Source organism: Archocentrus centrarchus, chromosome 17 (assembly GCF_007364275.1).
Source record: "Archocentrus centrarchus isolate MPI-CPG fArcCen1 chromosome 17, fArcCen1, whole genome shotgun sequence".
Taxonomy (NCBI): domain Eukaryota; kingdom Metazoa; phylum Chordata; class Actinopteri; order Cichliformes; family Cichlidae; genus Archocentrus; species Archocentrus centrarchus.
The window spans coordinates 3,475,037-3,501,644 of record NC_044362.1 but is presented as its reverse complement, the minus strand read 5'-3'; the positions used below and the strand labels follow the sequence as shown (position 1 = coordinate 3,501,644).

Below are 26,608 nucleotides of genomic sequence, written 5' to 3'. Positions count from 1 at the left end.
AGGATGTGGCCATCCCCAAACTGTTCCCACAAAGTTGGGAGCATGAAATTGTCCAAAATGTCTTTATATGCTGAAGCATTAAGAGTTCCTTTCACTGGAAATAATGGGCCGAGCCCAACTCCTGAAAAGCAGGAGACTTTACACTTGGCACAATGCAGTCAGACAGGTACTGTTCTCCTGGCAACCTCCAAACCCAGACTCATCCATCAGATTGCCAGATGGAGAAGCGTGATTCATCACTCCAGAGAACACGTCTTCACTGCTCTAGTGTCCAGTGGCAGCGCGCTTTACACCACTGTACCCAATGCTTTGCATTGTGCTTGATGATGTAAGGCTTGATTGCAGCTGCTTGGCCATGGAAACCCATTAATGAAGCTCTCTACACACTGTTCTTGAGCTAATCTGAAGGCCACATGAAGTTTGGAGGTCTGTAGTGATTGACTCTGCAGAAAGTTGGTGACCTCTGTGCACTATGTGCCTCAGCATCCACTGACCCTGCACCATCATTTTTCATGGCCTACCACTTTGCTGTCATTCCCACTTGCTTCCAGGTTGTTATAAAACCACTAACAGTTGATTGTGAAATATTTAGTAGTGAGGAAATTTGCACAGGTGGCATCCTATCATTGAGCTCCTGAGAGCGACCCATTCTTTCACAAATGTTTGTAGAAGCAGTCTGCATGCCCAGGTGCTTGGTTTATACACCTGTGGCCATGGAAGTGATGAATTCAGCGATATGGATGGGTGAGTGTATGCATGCCTGGCAATATAGTATATTTTATTCAGTTTATGTTCTCTAATAGCATCCTCTAAAAAAAGTAAATGGAGAAAAGAAAAACAAACATTTGCTTAGATATAATTTGTATATGTGTGTGATTTTTGTAGTTCACTTTGCATTATTGTGTTTTATTTTAAAATAGAAAAAGACAATAAATTATCAGCAGATATTGTTGATACCTGAGTACAAAATTTCATCACCAGAGATGAAATTTGAGAAATGAATTTTTAAATTTATGAACGATGAAACTGGGATTTTTTTTTTAATTTCTGAAAATCTTTGATGAGCTTGACCTTAGACCTTTGACCTTGGAAATTAAATTATATATTCTTGGGTCCCTTTTGAGGTAACAGACAAACAAACAAACAGGAGTGAAACCATAACCTCTCTCCACGTCATCGGTGTTGGAGGTAAAACATTCAGATCCCCTCTTCAGAACTCTCGCCTCACACGTGCACCTTCCTACCTACAGCTAACTAATGAAAGCTGCTCAGGCACTGTAAAGACTTTATTTGTGATAAAGCGTAACTCAAGCATGATTTTGGCCTCAGTGTCTAATTTTAGACTACTCTGGCTCGCCTTGAAGTCCTGATCAAGAATTGGCAACTAGTATATTGGTTTTGTTGCTGCTTTCTACATCAGCCATTTTCTGTCCTAATTGGTTCTATTTCTGTTCAGAGCTCTTTGGCGTCAACCTACAGCTCAGTGCTGCAGCTCTTCTTAAAGTCACTCAGCTCTTTCTTTTCCTTTCTTCACCCATTTTCTCACATCTCCTGTCTTCTGCTATCATGCCTTAATAGCCGCTCTGTGTTCAGCTCTTTATTCTGTACCGGTATACTCAGTGGAGGGAATAAATCCTTTTAAATTCTGCTCTACTGATGTATAACACGCACAAATATGTCCTTCATCAGTTTAACTTTATTATTGCTGTTAATCACGTAAGTAGCCATGACACGCCCACTACACCAACCATCATGCATTTAGTCTGCGTTAGTATATGACCCCCTGCGCTCCCTTTAACCAGCAGTAAAGTTGAAGGAAGTTTGCAAAAACTTTTTTCCCCTCTACCCACATAAAAATATTTTATTCTCATCTGGTTTTAAAGTCCAGGAATGGTCAGGGTTCAGCCCTTGTTATTCTCATCGTGGACAGGGAGCTGTTCATTTCATCAATAATTTGTACACCAACTGGTAACACTGTATGAAGCAACATGTAAGGCAGCAGGCCTATGCCATGCTTACATGAGTTTGTCTGCTCAGTTCTTAAGGAGGAGATTAATCATTTTTTCATAGACAAAAGTAGCTCTGACGCTTCATTAAATATTCTCGAATTTTAAGTCTCAGTCATTTTGACAGAGAGCCGCAATGTGCGATTTAGCTACATTCAAAAGACTGGCCCACCACTAACAACAACCACACAGTACTCCACAGACCTGATACTTCAGGAGTTCCAGTTTGACAGCTCCTTTTTCTTTGCACAGAAAGACCGCCTAATGACTAAATCTGCTCTTTCAGGACCCAGACAAGCCTGTAATTTCAGTTATTATTATTTTGCTACACAAAGTACCCCATTTCACATTGTTCAATTTTATGTTTGATGCACTGAATATGAGCATTACTGCTTTTATACTATTAGTAGCGAATAGCATTGTAATCATCACAGCAGTCCTGTGACACCGATACGCTCTGGTCCTTTTTGATTTATTGTATTGCTTTATATTATAATGTATGTCCTTTGCTCCTGCATTATTTAATTGTAATGAACAAAACACTTATAAAAGCTGTTAAATAAAAGATTGCCATAATGTAAAGCATTCAGATGAGTCAACACATACAGTAGAGGTCATCTGAGCAAAAACAGCCCATTTAAGTAGTAATGTGTCTTTCTGTAAGGCTTCCTTGCTCAGTTTTCTGTGTTACTGGTGACTCGTTGTGCTTTGGTTATGCAATTTGTCTAATCTTTTATTTATTTATTTTGACACTGAGACAATATTTGATATTTTCTCTGTGTACCAACAGAGATTCAAGTTATAGTTATATGATGAATATGGGCTAAAAGTGCAGAATTTCAGCTGATATTTGAGGGGAGTCTGACAAAAATATTGCAGCCAAATTCAGGAAATTACTGTTATTTTTATACACAGAGCCCCGCTTCCAGGGTTAAAATGTAATTACACAATTCACTCAAAGGTTGATTTTGCTGACAGATGTGATTTCTTGGAGATCTGGTCTGGAGATGATGCCACAGTTGTGGTATCAGAGAAGCTTTCTGTGTGAGTAAAACAGGCTGCAAAACATGAAACAAGTCTATCAGAGTGATACAAGCAACATCAGTTTGGGGTCAAATAAACAGCTCAGGACCAACTGTGGAACAAAGTAAGCTTCTTCATCCTGTACATACAACACCTGTATTTGTATGCAGTGTGATGCATGAGCGCGCATGGCTTCTGATGGCGCTGGGTCATTGCTGTTTATTGCTGATGTGGCAGAAGACAGAAACAGACAGATGAATTGTGAAGTGTAAAGAGCTGTACTTACTGCCCAGATGGATGACGCTTCAAAGTTCAGCTAGGTAGTGACACAGAGCATACTGCAAAAGTAAACCAGCAGTTTTCAGAGGTAAAAAAAAAAAAAAAAAAAAGGGGTGGGGGGGGGGAGGGGTATTCTGCAGTCATTTGCTTTCCATCAACCTGATCAATAAAGACAGAAATAAAGACAGAAAGATGCACAAAGCAAGTTGGACAAAAGGGGGACACCCATTTTTTGTCCATGGGTTCCAGACTTCAAATGGTCACTGTTTGCAAAAAATTCCCAGAAAAATATTAAAAAGCATTTGTTATGGTCATTTATCCAATTACATTTGAGCCCCTGATAGTAGGGGACTATCTGTAAACATGGCTGTGATCCCTTAATGGTTAATCACACAAAACCCATATGAGATAACTGTACCTTCACTATGTTTTGATGAATAAAACATATCGAAGTATATATATACACACACACTGCTACTCAAACAATGCAGTGCATTTATGATTTATTGTATGCTTCAACAGTAAAATGTTACTTGAGTTTAAATTGCAGCTGCAGCTGTATTTCGATCTGTCGTGTGATGCTTTGAAAAATCTGATATGTCTCAGAATAGAAAGTAGTCGAGTTACAGTTTGACTGTAGTTAACTACTGCAGTAAATGTATTGGGCTAACTTCTGCTGAGCCCTGCGCTGTCCTCAGCTGAGGTTTGCTGTTCGTGCCAGAGCTGTGCAGCAGAACACTTATTTGCACCACCATCTGCTCAATGCTTTAAAGCAAAAAAGAAAATATTTTTCTTTTCTTTTTTTAAGGCTATTTTTCCCAGTGTGGTTTTAATAAGAAACATTTTTCCTCCTTGCATTCTTACAAAGGAAATCAGCCTTTCGTACACAGCGCGGCCCTGACCGATCTGCTTCTATGAAAGGCTGCATGCAGAGAGACTGTGAACTTGGGATGTTTGCAAAGTGAAGTTCAGTCAAATTAATCATTCTGTCAGACAATGAGAGCAGAGCACCCCAGGGCTAAAAGGGAGACAAGGCCTTTCAGCAAGAAGAAGAATACGCTGCACTACAGTATATGTTTTAGGCTTGTTATTCATTTTCACTAAGGGAGGTGGGGGGGGGGGGGGTGGAGATGAGGATGGGGAGGTTATGTAGTCGTGTGCTCGCACTCTCTTGGTGCCGGAGAATATATCTATCGTTCCGGGGAGCCATTTCCCATAAGAGGGGATAAATGGATGTAGCTGAAGGTGAGGACAATGCAGGAACATCACATTTAGAGACTTATTCATCAAGTTCATATGTGGTGTCAAGCCTCTGCCAAATGTTGCATTTTCACAGCACCCTTGTAAAGGAAGTGTTACTGGCCTTGTACACATCCACAACACTCATCATGCTTCATATCTAATTTATGTCTCGATGTTTATTCTCCAAAGAAACAGCCACGGTTGCATTTGCGCTTCAGCTTCACAACAGTTCCTACGTGCTTTTGCACCATTTCCATTTCACCATGTCACCAATGTGTCCTCGTGAAACACATCTGCAATTATTATTTTTCTTTGTTTCCTTTTTAGGCTTTTTTGACACTAAACAGGTTCACACATAATTAGTGAAAGAAAGCTGTGATTCATCTGGGACCAGAGTCGTTTATCATGTGCCTCTGTGATGACCTGATCTGACACAGACTTAGAAATAAATGCTGCGTGTCCATAATCTGGGATCAAGCTAAAGTATAAATAATCTTCAAGTACTTCTTTAACTTAAACCATAATGTTTGTCTAGTTTCTGTCTCAATAACCCTAACTCCTAACCTTTACCTGATTTTAGATGGGAATATTGGCAGGGCCAAGAAATATACATGATAAGTAATCAGAATGTTTTTTGGGGAAAAAGCAAAATAAATTTAACCTATGAAAAAAAAGGAAAAATAAATCTGTGTGTGTGTGTGTGTGTGTGTCATTTAGATTATTTTTAGGGGGACTGAACTGTCAGAGGTGCAGATCAGCAGACTGCATGATGTCTTTGTGGACGTCAGATCAGAAAACTTTTGCATCTGTTCTAGAGAACACTGAAAACACCTTTCTGTTCATTTTTGTGTCACAGACTTTATAAAGTTAAGACAACTACACCTTCAATACTTTTTCCAGTTTCTAAACCTGTGTGTGACTGCTGTTGCTCTATAAATAGTGAAAAGAAGTATGATCATCTGTAACTAGCCTCCCGTGAAAGGGAAAAAAAGTTAATCCTCAGAAAGCTGATAGATGTGTCCCAACCAGTATCAGGTCCACAATATGCATCACAAATTCGTCTTGCTGGTAACTGATACATCTTCATTTCTTTGGCATGCACATACGCCTCCATCCTTCACTGGAGAATGCAGACATCCTTTTTCTTTAGTCATCATTTATCGTTACCCTTTCACCTTTTCATAAAACAGGTGCACTTTTTCTCTCTAACGCACACAGTAAAATCTCATATGCACGCGCACACACACACACACACACTCACACACACACACACACACACACACGCAGCTCTTCTCTATTTTGCTTCCCTCCGTCTCTTCCCCTCTTCCAGGTCTGCATTTGCAGGATGTGCGTCTCAGTCCACAGCACTATTCGGATACCTTCTGAATGTGCTTGTGAACACCGTGGGGGCAGCCACAGTGATGTATCGCTATAATCCCACTGATGCAGCATGACATGGCTGTCAGTTGCCATGGGAGACTATGTGATTTATATTCAGCAGATCTGTTTATGGTCTGATATAAGTGATGTTAAAGGCCTGGTCTGGCACCCTTATACGAAACCAGGGGTGTCCTGCCACTGAACAGGCAGGCGCTTCATTCATAAGAGTTAAAGAATATTTTTGTTGTAATCAAATCATTTCTTTTTTTACAGTTATCCCCAAGGAGAGGAGACAAGGATTATGCATTCACTGAGATTATATATGCTCCATCACACACACTGTATCTATAAGTGATGTTAAAAAAAGGAGGTTGATTGATCCTTTAACTCTTGCTCGCTTGCACCCAGGTCTCTCCCACTGTGGTGTTTGATGAATGGTTCCATTTTGTAATGTGTGCCATCGCAGGCTCATTTCCATGTATATATGTTGTGCTTTATTTGCCACCTATTTCTTGCCGCGGATAAGACGGCGGGTCGGCAGTCAGGGGAGCACAGAGCATGCATAGCATTAGATAAACTGTGCAGTGCATCAAAATGAAAAAAGAAAAACATTCTTGCATGGGTGATTATTTTCAGGCAGAAGGTATGGGCACTGTTGGCATCAGCAGGGACAGCATTGCTAAATGAAACAAAATCAATATATGTAATATACTGGCCTGTAAATGAATGCTATGTAAAAAGCACCATGACTGAAAAAAATATCCAGATTAGGCACTGATCTGTCTCACTTAAAATCGTGTAATCTAAATTGTATCTTTGGGGGCTTTGTTACTCACAGCCTGTCACAAAAACACATAATTTGTTCCCATTTCTTTAGTTGGATCTATGAAAAATGCCAACGATAACAGAGGCTCAGTCACGGTTTGGTGCTGCGTTTAGCCAGCGGTGTCGGAGATTTTGTCAAAATTCATGGAAATATGAACAAAGAAAAGAACGGACAGATTCTGATCCACCATCTGGAAAACAATATCCTGAAAATTAAAGTCTATGTTAATCTTACACAGATGTGGCATTCTCCTGTTCTTGTTGCTATACTCGACAACATCAATAGTAAATAAACAGCTGATGTAATCTGCAGGCTAAAGTGGCCGTCCAAAAATGAGAAGACACTTCAGCAGGGCAAGTCGATCCAGCTGGTTTAGATTGGTTAGCCTTGAAGTTTAGAGAATCACATCATCCTGGAAACTAGTGTTGGCTGATGAAAAATATTCAGCAACATAAATAATTAACCAATCAGGAAATTTTCAGTCGCCAGTTAATCTAAAAATTTGCTCTGGGTGTTTCTTTTCTGTGGGGTTAAGACTTTTGGTTTCATGGATTTGATTTACAAATCAACTAAAATTAATAATTAGTCGTAATCTCCTTGATTGTTTTTTAGTTGCGCTGAACAGAAATGATTGTTGTATCTGAATCTAGGTTATTTTCACTTCTAATTATGCATAAACCACAGCCTATCGCTGTCACACAGAGACACAGGTCACAGAAAGAGAATGCGCTGAATTAGAGATAGTTGCCCTTTTTGTATGAGGTTAATTAGGACTTATTACAGGCTTTTAGTGTTTCACTCTTTTGAACAGTGTGTTGTGCAAATTCAGAGTGAATTGATGAACATTTGGGATTAAAAGGAATTTGTAATGATGCTGTTTAGTCTTATGAATATATTTTTCTACTATGATTTTTTTTTTTTTAATGATAACAAGCAGACAGGTTTCAAGAAATATAATTTTAACATTCTGTCAGCCTGACGATTTTCATTGCATGAACTTATTTATAAAGAGCATCAGAAATTGGCAAAAAAAAATAGTTTGGGAAAAGTTTATGTGAAGTTTATGTGTTTTATATTTAAAGGCTTTCAGTACATCATCATCTATGTTTCTGATTAAATGTTAGCTTTGCCGTTTCCTGTTTTTCCAAGTAGAGGGTGGCTGCAGATTGTGTTTCTCTTGATCTAAAACTGGAGACTTTGCCTGCCTCCTTTCTCCCATCATCTAAGATATTATTAATATTTATTGCATTTCCTTCCTGATTCTTCAGGTAAAGTAAACAAGAATGAAAAAAATACCCCCCCCCCCCCCCCCCCCCCCCCCCCCCCCCCTTTGATCTAGCACTGAAGACTGGCATCCATGTGGGAGTAAAATAACAGATTAACATCATACTTTTCTTTGGTTTATTTATTTGGCTTTACAGAAACTGTGTTCAGGTTAATATGTATATATATTTTCATGTGTGCATATTTGCAGGTATGGTGAACTACAGCGAGGTGACTGGATACCCCCTTGTTCAGCACTGGAATCTGCGCTCTGTGCTGTACCATGTCAAACTCAATCAATGGGTCCTCTCTCAAGGTAAATCACACTGAGCTTATATTACTGATTGCTTATTTATTCTTCAGTAACCTTGGTTCAGTCTCCACTGTGAAGAACAGCATCATAGTCTAACAGTTATTTAACCAGCTATATAATTCACTGGCAGACTGCCATCTTCGGTGTTTAATTTCATATGACATGAATATTCAATTCAGTTTAATTCAGTTTTATTTACATAGCGCCAAATAACAACAAACAGTTGCCCCAAGGTGCTTCACACTGTAAGGTAAGACCCTACAATAATTACATAGTCATCTGCCATGAGGCCATGGGGGTGATAGATAGATAGATAGATAGATAGATAGATAGATAGATAGATAGATAGATAGATAGATAGATAGATAGATAGATAGATAGATAGATAGATAGATAGATAGATAGATAGATAGATAGATAGATAGATACTATGACAATGAGCTGATATGACACAAACATTTTTATTATTTTGTATGCATTTATTCAAAAGTATAAGGCCAAAACATTTGAAGCCATTGTTGAATTTGTTAGAGAAAAATAGCATCGCATCATCTGAGCTGAGTCCATTCAAGCTGCAATGCTCAAAGAAAGGAAATAAATGGATGAGGGTCCAGTTCCTTTTAATTAAGTACCTAATTAGATACAAAGTGTTACTTTGAAAAGGGTGCAAACTAACAAGCTACTCAGAAATCACAAACAGAAAATATAATTCTAATTACAAGTTAAGTTCTCGAGCAGCTGAAATAAACTTGTAAGTAATTGAATATCCAGTAGTATCTACAGGCAGAACTCATGGGTCCAAACTCCATCAGAATAAAACAGCATAAACATGTTTTTCTCCCACCAACAACAAAGGTTGTTAACAGTTCACATAAAACGGTGGCCTTTGTGCGAACACCCAGAGTCAGACTTGGTAATGGGGTGCTAAAGTTTAAGGTGAGGTTAATGTCTTATACCCAGAGAAAATGAAATCACATAACAGGCAGTGCCTGAAGGAGCAGACACGTTGAACAGTTTTATTCATTGTAGGAGGCGAGAGGTTGGAATGCCAGAGTGTGATAAGTGAAGATTAAAGTCTGATGGCACACACCGTCAACTGTGCACATTCATGCCCACTGAGAATAGGTTCGTAGGTCTGTTGTCATCAGTGACATTAAAAGCTATTTCCCACATGGTCACACTGTAAAACCCAGATGTTTCTGATGGGACAGGACCGTCTCTGGAGCTTGAAGAACGGCGACTGGACTTCTTTTTGTTTCTTGAAGACGTTTCAGCTCTCAGGCTTCTTCAGTTCCCTCAAACCAAAAGGTGGAGAGACCCAGGTATTTAAACCCCACTGGGCCTGGTCCCCTGGAGATGGTTGTGACACTCTATTGTTCATGTGCAGAATCACATGCCCCAAGGTGTCAAAGGAGGCACTACAATCAGTGGATTTGGGTGAAACCAATTTGGGACTTTGCCCCACTCTATCAAGTGACCTTTTGAGATCACCTGAAGAAAGGTGTGAATGGGGTTGAGATGCCTGGGGAGGGAGCTCAGGACTGCATTGTAGACTGGAGAAAGTTGGTGACATAATCCACCTCCTCGGTTCAGTGATGGTCGTTCACAGTGGACATAGATGCTTCTTTTACTCCTCTTTCAAAACATGTCTTCCAAAATGTGAACAAAAACTACTATGACCTGGATGACTGAGAACCTGCACAGACAGGACAGGACAATTGTGATTATAGCTCCAAGTAAAAAGTGGATGTCACATGCAAATGTGGGGACAAATATCAACAGATGGCTGATTTGATGGATACTCAGAAAGGAGGTCAGTGTACAGACATATGCATTCCTTTGGAATTTGCTTGTCTTTTTCTCTGTCTCTCTAATAGTCTGTCATATATCAAACAGCTTTGCAGCCATAGTAAGATCAAGTCATCCTGACAGCGCCTGCCATGGAAGCTTCATAGAGTAAGATAACTGTGGATAGGTATTTAGTCAAGCAAGACTTTCACTGGAGGCTACTGCTGTTCGCTTACACATCAAGGATTATACTGAACATGTTCTGATGGTTTTTTCAACACTAAATGTATAAATACATATACATATATAAAAAAATCTGTCTCCCTTTTTGATAGAGCGAAACCTCACTGTATCACTTTACTTGTTCTGTTGGCAGTGTGTTTAAGGGTAAACTACATATTTAAATAATGCCTTCAATCATCCTGCCCAGCCAAGAGGAGTATCATTTGATAATTTGGATTTTTGTCATGCTTTAAGTGCATGCATTATTCATAAATCCATCATAAATAGTTTCCCTTCTGATAAGTGAAGGCACCCCACTGTAAATACAGCCATGGCACCTCTAATGCATTTCCAATGGCACTGCTGTGGTTTGAAAGTGGCTGCCACTTCTGCTGAGGATACACTTTCTATTTTCTCTTTACTCAGAAGCGACTCAACAGCCTCCATTTTTTTTTTTTTTTTCACTCCCATTTCCCTCTTTAGCTCATCATATTTCAACAGCCACCGGAGGGGTGAGGGTACTGATTTTTACATCTGATAGCAAAGCCCCCATCGCTCATCCTCACTGCGCTCTCTGGCTCTCACTTCAGTGGCCTCCTAATTTAATTTTAGAGAAGAAGTAAGAGTGAGCAGAGCATGATTGCTGAGATATTAATACGGCTTCTCCTGGAAATCGTAATGATAAACCGTTATTGCAGATTTGTTTTCCAATATTTAATGAGAGAGAATCTCAGTAAACACGCGGTCACTTCAAGCATGCGTTCCTAGACACTTTAACCAATCACTGAAATCACGAAAATGAGAGCGTTAGAAGGCATTTTATTAATTAGTTATTATTTTGTTTAACTTTTCACCAGAAACTACAGAGTTCATTTAGAATTTAGATTGTATTTAGAGTATAGAAAGACACCAGCCTGCTTTATTCCAAAGAGGAAACAGGAATTCAATCTAATCGGGAGTTTTGCTGCTATAACAAACTTATATTATGAGTAGCTTATTGTGGCTAATGTCACCACACTCCTGCGTAATTGCCATTTCTGTGTCACACTGACTTTCTAATTACATTTGAGCATTTCTCTTTGCTATTATAGTTGCCAAAATAAGGACTCACAACCAGGAACACATTGCAAATATAAAAAAGAAAGATAGAGTTGCAGTTCAAAGAGACAAATTGCACACATTTATTCTGTATTCTGTTTGAAAGTGTAGATGCTCAAAGCTTAAATAAAAGTGTACTGTTTTGTCTCTCACATACTGCAATATTCATACAGAGTGGTAACCAGAACACTGCAGGCTTTTGACTGTGTTGTTACACACTGTTTGTTTAGGTTTAGGCACCAAAATTAATAGGTTAGGTTTAGGAGAGAACATGGGCTGGGTTTAAAATAAGCTCATTCTGCATGTTGATAAATAACTGTGAAGGGTTGCTTAGTGCATTCAAATGTGCATCAAGTGGTCCCAGCCGAGCGTCCGTATGTGACAAGTCGGAAGCGAGGCCGGGCTCTCGTACCCATGTGAGGACGCTGTGGATAATCAGCACTGTTTGGTTAAAAGGGTTCATGAATAGTAAGCAGCTGGCTCAGAAGTTCACTAAACCTTTTTAAGACATTTGGTGCCAGAAACCCGACAGAAACTCCTGCTTCACCCACTGTAATTTTAAATACTTTGTGATGTTAATGAAGTGAGACAAACATGGATTAAAAAAGGCAGCGGAGGTCTGCAAGGCAGAAACTTGGCAAGAGAATTTGTAGCTGCCAGAAATCACACTGCCATGATCTTATAAGATCTTATTATATATTTGAAACAATTTTTGAAACTCTGTTAACCAGTCTACCAAATGATTAGGTAGGTGTCATGGTAATTAGGCTTTACTTCATCATGTATATTGACATTTTATTTAAATCCACGTTTGTAAGCAAATCACAGATTCTTGTTTTTTTTTTTTTTTTTTTTCCTCCCACGTTTCCACTTGCAGCCCCTGGACTTTACTCACTGTTGCTCCACAGTGGTGATTACATGTGTGGTTTTAAGTTAAATGCATTGACAGCTAGTACATAGACTTTAACCACACGTGTATAAGGTGGTTTTGATGGTTTTAAAGGTTAGCTTGCTAGCACACCAAGCTAACATGCTGCATACGCTCTTCTTTGCACCTTCTCAACACTGGCCTTTAAGCATGTTAGTATTTCTTGTTCATACACAGAGAGGTAAAGGCTTCCACAACTACTAATACCACTACTAACTACAGCTGCTGACTGCAAAATAAAAAGTAGAAATGTAAACAGAAATTCTGTTCCTGATGCTAATGTCTAGCATTCAGCTAATGATACTGCCTGACAACCTAACAAAAGACTAAAATCAGAATAAACTAAAGACCAGAATACAAATGTGTACAGGTGCACCATAAATAAAAACCGTAAGCATAAGCACAGCACAGAATGCATACTCCTCAGTATATAGCACATGCACTGTGAGAATATGCAGGGTTTTCATTTAGGAAGCTTATCAAGACGAGTACTCAGCGTAGAGCAGAAGACGTGATGTGGGATAACAAATGTGACATCCCAGTAACAGGAAGCTTTTTTGGTTTGTTTGTTTTTTAATCCCAGCATCGTTATTTTTTTTTTTTTCCCAGCCTTCAGCTCAGCCATTCACTCTCTGGATGGAGCGACACAGCGGAGCGACTTTGTCTCCATCCTCAGGGAGTTTGGAAACCACTACGTGCAGGAGGCAGTGTATGGCTTCCAGGAGTCCTGTACCATCTGGTACCCCAACAAACAGGTACAGAGACAGCTGTGGTTGGAGTACCAGGACATTAGCAAAGGTATGGGACACACACACTCACACACTACTGGTATTATATTAAATGATAGTTTTAAACACACACACGCGCAGTAAACATCAAAAGTAATGTTTGAGACCGTGGCACATTTGAGGAAAACACTGTTTAATTCCTGAATTCTCACTCTCACAAAAATACATTGAAATGTGCGCGTGTGTGTCTGTGTGTCTGCCCGTGCATGCATATGTGGGTGCCTGTGGGGGGGTGGGCTGAACGATTATGTTACAAATTTAGAAGTGAGAACCCTTGATCTTCCTTCAGCTGCACATTAAATACGTGCCAGGAGAAACACTTGAGCCTCACATGGGACCTCTGCGAACAAAGCCTGAGCTTCTTTGTTGGTCGTAACCGGTTGTAGAGATCTGTAAGTCTTCCAGGAAGGCTTTTTTTTATCCTTGTTCATCCTCTCACACCGGTTTATGGAAATATCCCTTTAGTATTGTTTAGGTTCATCTTTTATGAGCTTTGAATTGCTGCACTTGTTCCATAAACCGCACAAACACACAAATAAGAGCCTCTCTCTGGGACTTGGTATTGAACTTTGATAGTTTTGGTATCGACCGAAATGTGTCTGTAGATCGAGTATCAAAACTCTCCAACAGTTACTGAAAGATCAGGTCACCTAAAAACCTTTAAATTTTTTTTTTTAATCATTTCTCATTGAAGGTGACGATTTAAAAGGGCAACTCAGGGGTGCAAGTAGTAAAGAAAAATGAAGAAAAGAGCTTTGCTTGAAAAGAGTTGGATCAGCGGTACAAAAAGCCAGTCAGGCAAACAAGACAGTAGGAGCAGGTGGAGGCTAAATCCTAAATACAGGCTACATTCAAAATGAAAACCTACAGAAACTAATCAACAGAAAAATGGAAACCTGAGGTACAAAGCAAAAGGAAAAACTATCTGGCAAATGATTAGGAGCAGGCTGGGAGCATGTATACACAGGATGATTAGCTGAGCAGAATCAGGAAGGACGTTTCAGGTGGCGTGACTAACAGAAAAAAAAGGGTTGGAAGGTGGACGTGGCGACTTTCGAAACAACAAGAAACAAGCAGAGTGAATAAATTACTGACTAAAACCAGACAGAACTGTTACAAACCAGCAGCCAATTTTAGACTTCACTGACAGACAGACTGTAGCTTCATTGTTTAGTCGTTTTTCACACTTTTTCAAACTCGCTAACATACAACAAAAGATGCACATCTCATGACATACACAGCTTTTTTTAAAGTAAGCTGTTTGTTGATATATATAAACAAAAGCATGCTGGGAAGTTGCTACAGTGATCATTTTTTAAAATGAAAGAAAAACAGAAAAATAAATGTTAAATGGATTTATTTTGTTTCACAGCAGAAGAAAATGTGGCATCCTTGGTCTATTTTGAAGGGCTGAAGGTTCCACAGTACAAAGTACATACATTTGTAGAAGATTCATGCATGCACGTTACAGCTACATGCTTTTTTTTGCACTTGTTTTATCCTCTTTGTCCCAAATATGCTGCAGTGTTTTTACTGTAAGTTTGATTCAAAATGTAAAAGAGTGAAATACAGACTGGTGTGGCTTTGCACTGTAAGCAGCATTGTTCTAGCACATGTGGTCTCACTAAATGATCGCTTCCCTCTCCAGAGGCACTTACAGCACTGCTACTCTACAGTCTAACACTCAGCGACTCAGTGGCTTTCCTTTTGGTTTCATTGCTCAAAATGCTAGCATATGGCAGCCATCCATCTCTTTGTTACACATGCTTGTTTTTCCAGTAAGTTACTGCAGAAATAACTGATAGTCCGTCTCGCCTTACCATTTCACCTCAGCGGCTTCAGACTGTCTGCAGTCATTTCCTCTGTTTGCCCCGGCCACTTTTCTTCCCGTCCCTTGTTTTGTCCAAGGACACCCCTGCTGCGCTTCACTGTTCACTCCCAGTTACCTGTGCACTGATAGATGGCATCAAATGACTGAGTTTTACTACCATCAGGAAAAAGAGCATTACTCTTCATTTACAGTTTATGACAGACCGGTTGCAGATGCTGCAGAATGAGTTGTGTAGCCAGGTGTTATAATTTCATGTTGCCAGATTTACCCTTAAACATACATATATATATATATATATATATATACATATATACATATTATATATATATATATATATATATATATATATATATATATATATATATATATATATATATATATATATATATATATACACACACACACACACAGCAGGTATTGACATTTATTTGGATTTAAGAGTGATCATGCTTTTAAGCATGTTGAAAAAAATATTTTTTAATAAATGTTTTCCCCATTATCTGTGCGCTGCCAAATAGCCAGTAGGTGTCATTTCTAATTCTAATTTACCTTTGTTTGTAAGTACAGTCTATGGTTATGAGTTGCCATGTTGAAACAACAAAAAAAAAAAACATCTGATTTAGTCCACGTGGGAATGAAAATCTGATTGTCTGAACTTGCAAAATCCATCCAGAATCTATTATTGCTGTCAAATGGGAGCACAGTGATTGTGTTGGGCTGCGAAGGACTGAAATGATTCAATCTAAGAGGGGTAACTGTTTCAGTCTAGCCCAGGACCATCCGTTTCTAGGAAAAGAAATTGATTCCATTGGCAAAAACTTGAAATCACAGTCATCTTTCTTAATCTCTTCCTGACTTCTTGGAAGCGTCCTGGCCTTTTGGAGGGGAGTAATGAGCTCACAGGAGAGTTTGATGATCCATGTCCTCACCCTTTGCTCCAAATGCAAGATGTGCCCAATTCAGCGAGAACTTTGGCCGATCATTTCCTGCATCTGCGCCGCTTCCACCTTATATTTCGATGGCGAACAATGAAATCAATTACAGCAAAATTCAAAGAAAAAAAATGTTGTGTTTTTCTCACTACATGAGATGCAGTGTTACAGTGTTCGTCTGCAGCAGTCCTCTCATCTGTATGTCGGTGTAGCTCTAAGCACTAAATGGCAGCATAATATTATCATCATAATATCATCTTTATGGAAAAAAAAACTCATTTTTCCCACATAATGAAATACTGCACTGGCTGCTTAAAAAATAAAGGAAAGACTCTTGAGGAATCTTATGAGTACAAATTCGACTGTTACTCAAAGCAGCCACTCCTCCTCTGTGGATTTTGAGTACACATTCAATAAAAAGAACATTTGTAGACGATGTGAATTATAACTCAGCAGACCGGAGCTCAGTGGGTTAAAGAACCGCGTAGTGTACCAGGGTGTGTAAAGGTAATTGAAGACTTACCCCAGTTGTTTCTTAATGACCCAGGAACCTGCAAAGAACACACACAGACAGAAATGTACACAAACGCATTGCCATACTGTCACTGCTATATCTGTTATGTTTGTGAAGATGCTGCCATAGCTCATTAACCATGGTCAGTCAGTGTGTGTGTGTGTGTGTGTGTGTGTTTTTGTCCACGTGTTTGGCCATGATGCCTTGTCTGGGTGATTAATGGCACTTTCTTCCTTGTACTAGGTTGTGATCTGAGTTTCCTATTGTCAGACACATGACCTCAATTACCACGCCGCAGATCAGACATGAACAGCATGAAAGCCAGTGGCGCTCTCTTCATGTTACACATTTATTTCAGTGACAAGATGTGCCAGAAAGTTGAGGATCATTAAAGTTTGGTTTTCCTCACCTCTCCAGAGCAAGCTCATGTCTTTCAGGTCTTTGCATTGGTTTTCCAGCTGGCAGCTTTACTGGTTTTGCCTACTCTTGTATACAGTGGCTAGCAGCACTACCACACTGCAGATAGACAAAGCTAGCAACTAGTCAGCAAGCAAAGATTCTTTCAGTGCATCTGCATCAAGTTAATCTTTTCCCTGTGTTTTGTTGTGGTAACTGTTGGTCTTTTATTTCAGCTGTGCCTTCTTACCCCCGGTGTTTCCACTCTCCCTGATTACCTCGCGCATGTGTGTGTGTGTGTGTGTGTGTGTGTGTGTGTGTTAGTGTGTGTGTGTGTGTGTGTGTGTGTGTACGTAGCTTCAAACTTCTATGTCTGAGCGTCTGTGTTTCTGTTTGTGTTTTATGCTCCTGTTTGAAGACTGAACGTTTTTGGATTATGTTGGTGGACTTTGGTTTCCCACCAGATAAAGGACGGTTTTAGTGAGCTGTGATTTTGGGGCTTATTTCTATGCACCCTAGCTAATCTAGCATGCAAGCTAGCATGTGCGCAACTGTGATATTTATGTGTTTTACTTATCCCTGTGTGGTCAGAAATCCATAAACGCAGCTTTAAGACATTTTTTTAATGTTTTTTTTTTGTTTGTTTGTTTGTTTTTGCTCGTTCAATAAGTTATTCAGCTCTAAAATATTATTCACTTCAGATCAGGGCCTGTAATGCTGTGGCTGATCACAGGGAGGTGTAGTTATAAATCTGAGGATCAATGCAGCAGATGCATTTTCTGTATGTATTTTTTTCTGTTATACATTTTTGCAAAATTTGGTTCTGTCTCCAAACTTTATAACTAAGTAAGTTTTAGACCAGTCTCTCAAGGTTATATGCTTCCATACTAATGAGAAAAATTCCAGTCGTATCATTTTGGTGCTGTGCGGCTTACTCTGAAAATATTTCAAGAACATCCTCCAACTTCTTTTAAATACTCCTAAAATTAGGCCAGTACCACAGCCATCTAAGCACAGAGTGGATGTGAATATGATTAGCCTTATTTAGTTTACCTCATGGCTCAGTCACTGAGTGACCTGTTCCATGGAAAATATGTGGAGACTAGTTTGCTTGAAAACAGCTTCAAAATAATTAGATGCTTTGGAGTTCTGTCAAAACACTCCAGCAGCAATTAAAAATGGAATATGCTTCAAAACCACCTAAAGGTGACATTATGGAGCTTGTTAAATTGTTAAATGTCAGATCAAATTGAAAATATTGAATACAGACAATAATTTCAGATACCAGTAAGGATGTACCTGCAATAAACAGAAAGTAAAAAGCTGCACAGAATTAAATGTCTTCCTGTTGTTTTCGGTATCAGGCTTTTCTCTGTCTTCTCATTTTTTTTTTTTCTCTCTGACTAGCATTCTCCACCTTTCCTCCTAACTTTCTCTCTCAATTAAATCACCATGACCTCCTTCTTCAACCACGGCTCCCTTTTCCCTGCCGAGTCAGGTGATGGGTTTTTTAACCGTCCTCTCCAGTGCAGCGTTGTGTGCTGGTATGTGTGTAAGTGTGATCACCCTGCCAGAAGCCAGGTAAAAATAGGTGCCTTATTTATTCTATTAGGGCCTGTCATTTTAACAAAGAAGCAGCCAAGAAAGTCTCGCTCCAGGGCAGGAGGGACTGCAAGAAGAGGGGGTGGAGTGTGGTGAGGAAGAGTAGAAACGACATGGAAGAAATTATTCAGAACTGGCTCCAACCTCTGTGACCCCTCTGCACCCGCATGCAGTACACATACCTTAGATTAGCAACGGCTGCCCTGTCTAGTTACCAGCTAGGAATTATACAAACCTTACTGATTCCTGGCACCATGCTTCTTTATATATGCTTAATTCTTCTGTGTCTTAGATTTTGTGCACCCGTAAATGAGCTGTGATGAGCGTTTAACAAAAGTTTCAAATTAAAGCAGGAATTAAACTCACACACTCCCCTCCAAAAGTAAGGTGTGTCCTGTTTACATTGATTACTCAGACTATAAATAGCGCTGAATGTCTGCGCTCAGGTACAGATTTGGGTTTTGCCTGTGCGGACTGTGCATTTATAGTTAGAGCAGTAACCAAAATGGAAATTAGAGAGCTGTCTGTGGGTGAAAAACAAGCAGCTGTGAAGCTGAGACAAAATGGGAAATCAATCAGAGCCATGGTGCAAACACTGACCATAGCCGATAACAACCGTTTGGAACGTCCTGAAGAAGAAAGTTGTCACTGGTGTTCTAAGTAACAGATGTGGAACAGACCAAGGAAACAACAGCAGCTGATGGCAGAAACATTGTAAGACCCTAAAACAACTGTTAGTGACATCAGCAGCAACCTCCAGTGAAGGTATCACAATCTACTGTTCCCACAAGACTTCATGAACTAAAGTACAGAGGCTTCACCAGAATATGCAAACCACTAATTACCCAGAAGAATAGGAAGGCCAGGCTGGGACTTGCCAATAAGCACAGAGACAAGCTTCTGAAATTTCTGGGGCAAAGTTTTATGGCCTGATGAGACAAAGATAAACTGTTACCGAGATGATGGAAATGCTGAAGTTTGGAGAAAGGATCTGCTCATGATCCCAAACATACGACCTCATCTGTGAAACACAGTGGCGGTGATGTCCTGGCTTGGGCTTTCGTGACTTCTTCTGGGACGGGCTCATTAATCTTTATTGATGATGGCAGCAGTACAATGAACTCAGAAGTCTTAAACCCTATAGAGCATTTTACTTGCTAAAGAGGAGACTGAAGGGAGTAGACAGATTTTCTATGGGTTAAGGTCAGGTGAGTTTGCTGGCCAATTAAGAACAGGGATACCATGGTCGTTAAAGCCGGTACTGGTAGCTTTGGCACTGTGTGCAGGGGGCAAATCCTGTTGGAAAATGAAATCTGCATCTCCATAAAGTTGGTCAGCAGCAGGAAGCATGAAGTGCTCTAAAACTTCCTGGTAGATGGCTGCGTTGACCTTGGACCTCAGAAAACACAGTGGACCAACACCAGCAGATGACATGGCGCCTTAAACCATCACTGACTGTGGAAACTTTACACTGGACCTTAGCCAGTGTGGATTCTGTGCCTCTCCTCTCTTCCTCCAGACTCTGGGACCTTGATTTCCAAAGGAAATGCAACATTGACTTTGATCAGAGAACATAACTTTGGAGCACTCAGCAGCAGTCCAGTCCTTTTTGTCTTTAGCCCAGGCGAGACGCTTCTGACGCCGTCTCTTGTTCAGGAGTGGCTCGACACGAGGACTGAGACAGCTGAAACCCATGTCTGCATACGTCTGTGCGTGGTGGTTCTTGAAGCACTGACTCCAGCTGCAGTCCACTCTTTGTGAATCTCCCCCACATTTTTGAATGGCTTTTGTTCCACAATCCTCTCCAGGGTGCAGTTATTTCTTTTGCTTGGTCACTTTTTTCTACCACATCTGTTCCTTCCCTTCGCCTCTCTATTAATGTGCTCGGACACAGAGCTCTGTGAACAGCCAGCCTCTTTACCAATGACCTTTTGTGTCTTGCCCTCCTTGTGCAAAGTGTCAAAGGTCATCTTTTGGACAAGTCAGCAGTCTTCCCCATGATTGTGTAGCCTACAGAACTAGACTGAGAGACCATTTAAAGGCCTTTGCAGGTGTTTGGAGTTACCGTATTTTCCGGACTATAGAGCGCACCATACTATAAGCCGCACCTACAAATTTTTTGGAAAAACCTGGAAACGTACATATATAAGCCGCACCGGGCTATAAGCCGCTGGTATCTCCGCCGCTCTCGGTTTTCCACAATTACTCGGCACTCAGCAGAGGGGGACAGACAACCCCAAATTTGAGTTATAACAAGTCAATTCACCATTGATTCGTTCACGCCGAGCTTACGTGCAGCGGCTCTATTTCCCTCCTGTAGTGCCAGGTCGATAGCCCTCAACTTAAAAGCGGCATCATAGGAAGTTCTTTTTGTGGTTTCCATGATGAGGGAGTTTGAAAAAAATCTCTTTTGTGCCTGCTGCTAGCACTTGTTGGCGCTTTCTTCTTTGATTTCCAACTTTGACGTCCCATGATTCATATCCTGCTAAAGAGCCCCCTGGTGGTTAAAGAAAAATCCACAGAAACGCCGCACCGGGCTATAAGCCGCATGGTTCAAAACGTGGGAAAAAAGTAGCGGCTTATAGTCCGAAAAATACGGTAATTAGCTGATTAGAGTGTGGCACCAGGTGTCTTCAATATTGAACCTTTTCACAATATTCTCATTTTCTGAGATACTGAATTTGGGGTTTTCATTAGTTGTCAGTTATAATCATCAAAATTAAAAGAAATAAACATTTGAAATATATCAGTCTGTGTGTAATGAATGAATGTAATATACAAGTTTCACTTTTTGAATGGAATTAGTGAAATAAATCAGCTTTTTCATGATATTCTAATTTTATGACCAGCACCTGTATATCCTTCTAAAGAAGTGGGTTGTGTATCTGTGGTAATACACTAGGTTAGGCATAATTACTGGGCCACCTATGCCTTAGCCAAGCCAAGCCAATTTTATTTATAAAGCACTTTAAAAAGAGCAAGCACTGACCAAAGTGCTGAACAAAGAAAAACAAGACAACAGTACACAAGGGACGTGCAGATAAAAAAAAAATAACACATAGGATAAAAGCAACAATAACAAACATAGTCTATCATGAATCAAATAATAAAACAGTATAAAATAACTAGATAAAATTAAATAAAAAAAATAAATGCACAACAACTAAAATCAGCATCTCAAACCTGGTCAAAAGCCAGGTGAAATAAGTGGGTCTTAAGAGAAGTTTTAAAAGTTGTCAGTGAAGAGGCCGGTCTAATATGCAATGGCAGCGAGTTCCATAGTTTAGGGGCTGCCACCGCAAAGGCTCTGTCCCCCCTAAGCTTCCGGTTAGTCCTCAGCACATCCAAAAGCCGTTTATCAGCTGATCCGAGCGAGCGGGAAGGGGAGTGTAGGTGCAGTAACTCCGAGAGGTACGATGGGGCAAGGCCATTTAAAGCCTTCAAAACAAATCAAAGAATTTTAAAATGAACTCTAAAATGAAGATAAAACAGGGGTAATGTGCACATACAGGAGTTGCTTGGCCATGGAATGCCATGCTGTGAAGCTCCCAGCTTGTTTGTTTGTTTGTATTTTTGTGTTGCAAATGTTAAACATGACAGGCCAACCGTAATAACATACATGACTAAAACATGCAGGGGGTAAAACACGGGTGTAGAAGTGGGTACATAAATGGAGAAAGAAATAGAAATCAGTGCCTTATAATGGTTACTCCAGTATTCAGGATAACAATTTGTTTGAGGCAGCTGCTTTCTGGGCTTATTTATTGGGGAAAAAAATAGCCTAAACCAATCAACACTGCCTTGTTTCATAGTAATTTTTGAGTGGACATTTTTGAGTTTGGCCCAGATGTTAGTGTCCCAGTTTGTTTTTCCCCAGCCAGGGTAAATGAACGTCAGTTTCATTTGCAGTGGGGGCAAATTCAGGGATCCAGAGCCATGCTAAAGATTCCAGACTGTTAGTAATTCCAGACTTGTGTTTACTCATATCTGTCATCTCTGCAGTTTCTAAGAGGTTTGTAACATAGGCACTGCATTAATTATAAAAAATGCATATCAGTGCAGCTTTTTACTGATAGCCGCTTTATAATAGAGCACAACGAATCCTTTTATCAGTACTGGAGAAGAAAACGTAGGTTCCAAATCAGTTTTGAGAAGACATGGATCAGGAGTGTGTATCAGCAGTCACAGGACTACCAAACAGCTATATTACCAGATATAGCACATATATCAACATCTATCTAGTGTGTTACCTTGTTTACCAACTCTTTTGAAAGTGCTCATACTGTTCCCATGTCAAGACAAAAATAACACACAGAATGTGAATGTGTTGTAGTGAACTGTCACATAGCGAGTCTTAAGCCTAAGGGTATAAAGACGTCTATAAATATTCCGCATGCTCAGCTCTGGGTTTAGGTCTTCAAAGGTTGGTTAGACTCTTGCACTTTATTGTTAAGTCTGCTGTAACATTTTAGTCCTATCTTAGACTGAAGTGACAAAAAAATGTCATATATATTTAAAGACTGTTTTTGCAGACATTTCCCTCAGCGTGGTTTCCTGTAGACGCTGGTAACCCCCCAAAAAAACCTAATTTTCTTTTCTACAACAGTGTCAGATAAACACTGAAGAAGCTGACAGTGTCACTGTTTTTGCAGTAATAATATCCTCCGTATGTGCAGCTTCAGGACAAGTGACTCCTGAAAAAATGAGTCATTTGTGCAGGTTTGTGAGAAAACATAACTTTTTTTTTCTGTAATAAATTGCTATTTTTTAATCTTAAAGACTATATTGAGCAGGGAAATCTAATTCTGCTATCACTGTAATTACCACTCGTGTCTGATGTAAGAAAGAGAAATAAATGTGTCAAACAATTTCATAGCAGAATGCTGACGAGCGGTGACGGCGCCAGGACATTGGAAACACCACAGCCAGCAGCATGTCTGTGTTTAAACTTTAACCCTCTAAAGCTAAGTGGTGACTTGTTTCTTCTGATAACATGTTGATCGTGTGAATCTGGGCATGATTTGGGTCCTCAGAGGCATTCCTGACCTCCTTGAAGACTAAATCAAGATTGTGCTCAGAGGCTGTCCCGCCTGATTTGTGAGCCTTTGTCACCCCTTCACAACATGTTAACCCCTTGCTCACCTTCCTCTTTTAAAAGTTTGCTCCATCTGACGTTGTAGGAAATCTGTACAAATCTAATTGATCTATAGACACTCATTCACTGAATACAATGTTTTCTAGAGATAGTAATGTCAACATTATTGTGCATTCGTATTGTTCAGCATGGCCTGCTGATCAACACTGTCAGTCCAGTGCTTCCTGTCTTATTTTAATCCAGGGTTATAACTGACCTAAAGCCTGGATCAAGACAATAAACCTCTGTATTATTCCACATTCGTCTCTCATATTCTTGCATCATATGTATTTCGTCCTTTGTATCACACCATGATTGGCAGAGCGAACAATGTCGAGATACCTGTGACTGCAGTTTATTGCTTGTTGTTTACTGTTATGCTGTTCTGTGCTTTGGATTCACCATGCTCAGCTGCACACTGTTTCAGTAATGAGCTGTAATTTGACATCAGTAGTTTTCAACGTACTTGTTCTTTCTGCCCTGAACATTTTATAATACTGTATAATTGAGACTCTGTGCTGTAAACTGGTGATTATTCAGATAAGTAAACTATTAAACATAATATACCATAAATAGATGATAAATAGATTTAATACCACCCATTGTAGGGTTCAGATGCTTACTGGAAAAGGTCCAGTGAGTCATGTAGATATAGAAAGCAGCATGATTTACAATGTGATCCTTAGTCTGCAATAAGCCTAAAATACTGTCAAAGTGATAATGATTGATAATGTTTTTTCAGGCATGCTCAGAAACATTTCGCAGTCTCAGCTCAATATTTATGTGACCTCTTTTTACTCTCCTGCCAAACCGACTAGTTATGAGAGACAGGTAAGGTCAAGGAGTGACAGTAAAGCATGATGCCAGTCCAGCCTTTAGAGGAATAAAAAAAGAAGGGTGGCAAGGGCAGAGACGAAGGTGAAAGAGGTGAGGAAATGTTGGAGCCATTAGACAAAAAAGATGAATAGTCGAGCCCGATGAAGAAAGTGCTGGCCTCCTAAAAATGTGCGCGGAGAAACGGTAAGATCTTAAAAACAAAGAAAAAAAAGACGACAGGAGAAAAAGGGGAGAGGAGCGGATTATAAAGAGCCAAGAATGGGTTTGACAGGGGAGATGCAGCGGAGAGGAGGTGAACACTGATCTGCTGCCTCTGTATCACAGCTGCGACAGAGGAGGTGTGGGTGGAGGTGTTGGAGGAGATGTCATCTGCCTCTCTGAGGAGGGGGCGGGGTGATAAATGTCTCCTGCTTGTTCAGTCACCAGACAATTACAGACAGCCGTGGAGCAGATGTCTGCTAACTCCTTTCTGCACGTGTGCGTTTGCTGTACATGTTCAAATGCAGCTGTTTTCACTTGAATAAAAGGGTTTCTTTGTAGATTTGTTTATGCGCACGTTTTAAATCACATGTGTGAGCCTGTGTGGTTGTGTGCGTGTATGTGTATGTGTGTCTTTGAGAGAGAGAGAGAGTGTGATTCAGCAGCAGAAGGATATAGAAAAGTCTCATCCAACTCGTCAAGTCTAACGAAGTGAAACTGCTCCCGCAGCTAAAGTTGAAGTCGAAGACGAGAAACAGATTGTCCGGCTGCTCCACCACAAAATTGGTTGATATCGAGCTTTGTCAGCACACTCGCAGACAACTCGCCTCACCAGAAAACACGAAGCCCAGCATGTATCAGTTTACGTACAACAGGATTATACAAATCTCATTACCACAAGATTATCTGAAAATAAAGACAGGCAAAGAAACACGCTACTGGCGCTGAGACATCACTAATCAAATCACAGATACTTTCAGAGATGATGTGAAGTACCCCTGCTGGGGCATGAAAATGTTAAAAAAGCAAATTCAGTAAAAGTGAGCTTTCTTTAGTGGCCCAAATCTGATCAGCATGGCATACTTCCCAGTGTTAAACAGTGTGCTGTTCACACTGTATTGATAGAATGACTTTCCTGTAGAAAAAAAGCATTTGTGGTAGATGATGAGTGTACAAAGGGGCCAACATGGAAAACCTACCCAAATGCTTTTATTATAAGCGTTCCACAGTTCCCTTTGGCCCGGTGCGACCACACTCTGCTTTGCATTCTGGGATACAACAGTGCAAGCAAAATGTATCATACAGCAACATCGTGACAGTTATTAGATCATTGCACGTGCTCAATTCAAGTCCAGTTTTTTCTGGTCAGCTGTCCAGCAGCAGATCTTTGTAAAGTGTGAAGTAATATTTTCTTTGCAGTTTTCTTCCTCAAAGTGCGTCCAGGCAGCTGCGGTTGCTGTCTGCTCTACTGCCCACATAAGTGCAACATTAAAAACCTTAATATGCATCAAGCATATTCTTGGGAGTGGCGCATCAAGCATTTGTGGGAGTGGCGCAGTGGGTAGGTGCTCACCTTGCAGCCGGAAGGTTGCAGGTTTGAGCCCCTGTCCCTGCGCTGCGTTGTGTCCTTGGGCAAGACACTTAAACCACATTGCCTAACGGTAGCGCCGGTCCCCGGCTGCATGACCGCAGATGCTCGTCTTTGGATGAGTGCTCTGGAACGATCGTTTTGTTGTGTGCCTTGTGCGCACAATGACAATGAGTTGAATCTAACATCTAAGCTCCAGTTCCCAGAGGTTGTTATTGTAGGGAAAACAAATGAGATATATAAAGGTTTTGCACACTGGGTCACTGTGAACATTTGTGTTTGCAGTGAATTGACACCAGGGGGAAAAAACTTCATGGTAATCTGACTTAGTAATTCATAGTTAGAGAATCCTGTAGTCTGTACCTTATAATTATGATATCTAATCAGTGTAACAACTAAGCACACAGGCTGTTTGTGAAATCCTTTAGCTGAAATCCACAAGTTATTCTTTAGCTCACTTTATCTACTGTATATTATGGCAATTTGTCCAAACATTTGAAATTTATGCATTATTATAGTATCCATAAAATCAAATCCAGTATCTGCACTACTGTATATTTTCTGTATTGTATATTAATTAGTAATATTTTTCAGTGATGTAATCTTTTAATTTAGTAAAGAAAGAAATTAATTATGAGA

At 40.1% G+C, this 26,608-nt stretch overlaps 1 protein-coding gene across 1 annotated transcript in view; it reads left to right on the top strand.

Moving 5' to 3' along the window:
• The window catches only part of astn1 (astrotactin 1), a 449,367-nt gene that overhangs the window by 270,158 nt on the left and 152,601 nt on the right, over window positions 1-26,608 (top strand). Inside the window, exons 16-17 of the mRNA XM_030751231.1 lie at window positions 8,231-8,335; window positions 12,978-13,166. Of these exons, the coding sequence (XP_030607091.1) occupies window positions 8,231-8,335; window positions 12,978-13,166 (294 nt within the window). The remainder of the gene's footprint in view (window positions 1-8,230; window positions 8,336-12,977; window positions 13,167-26,608) is intronic.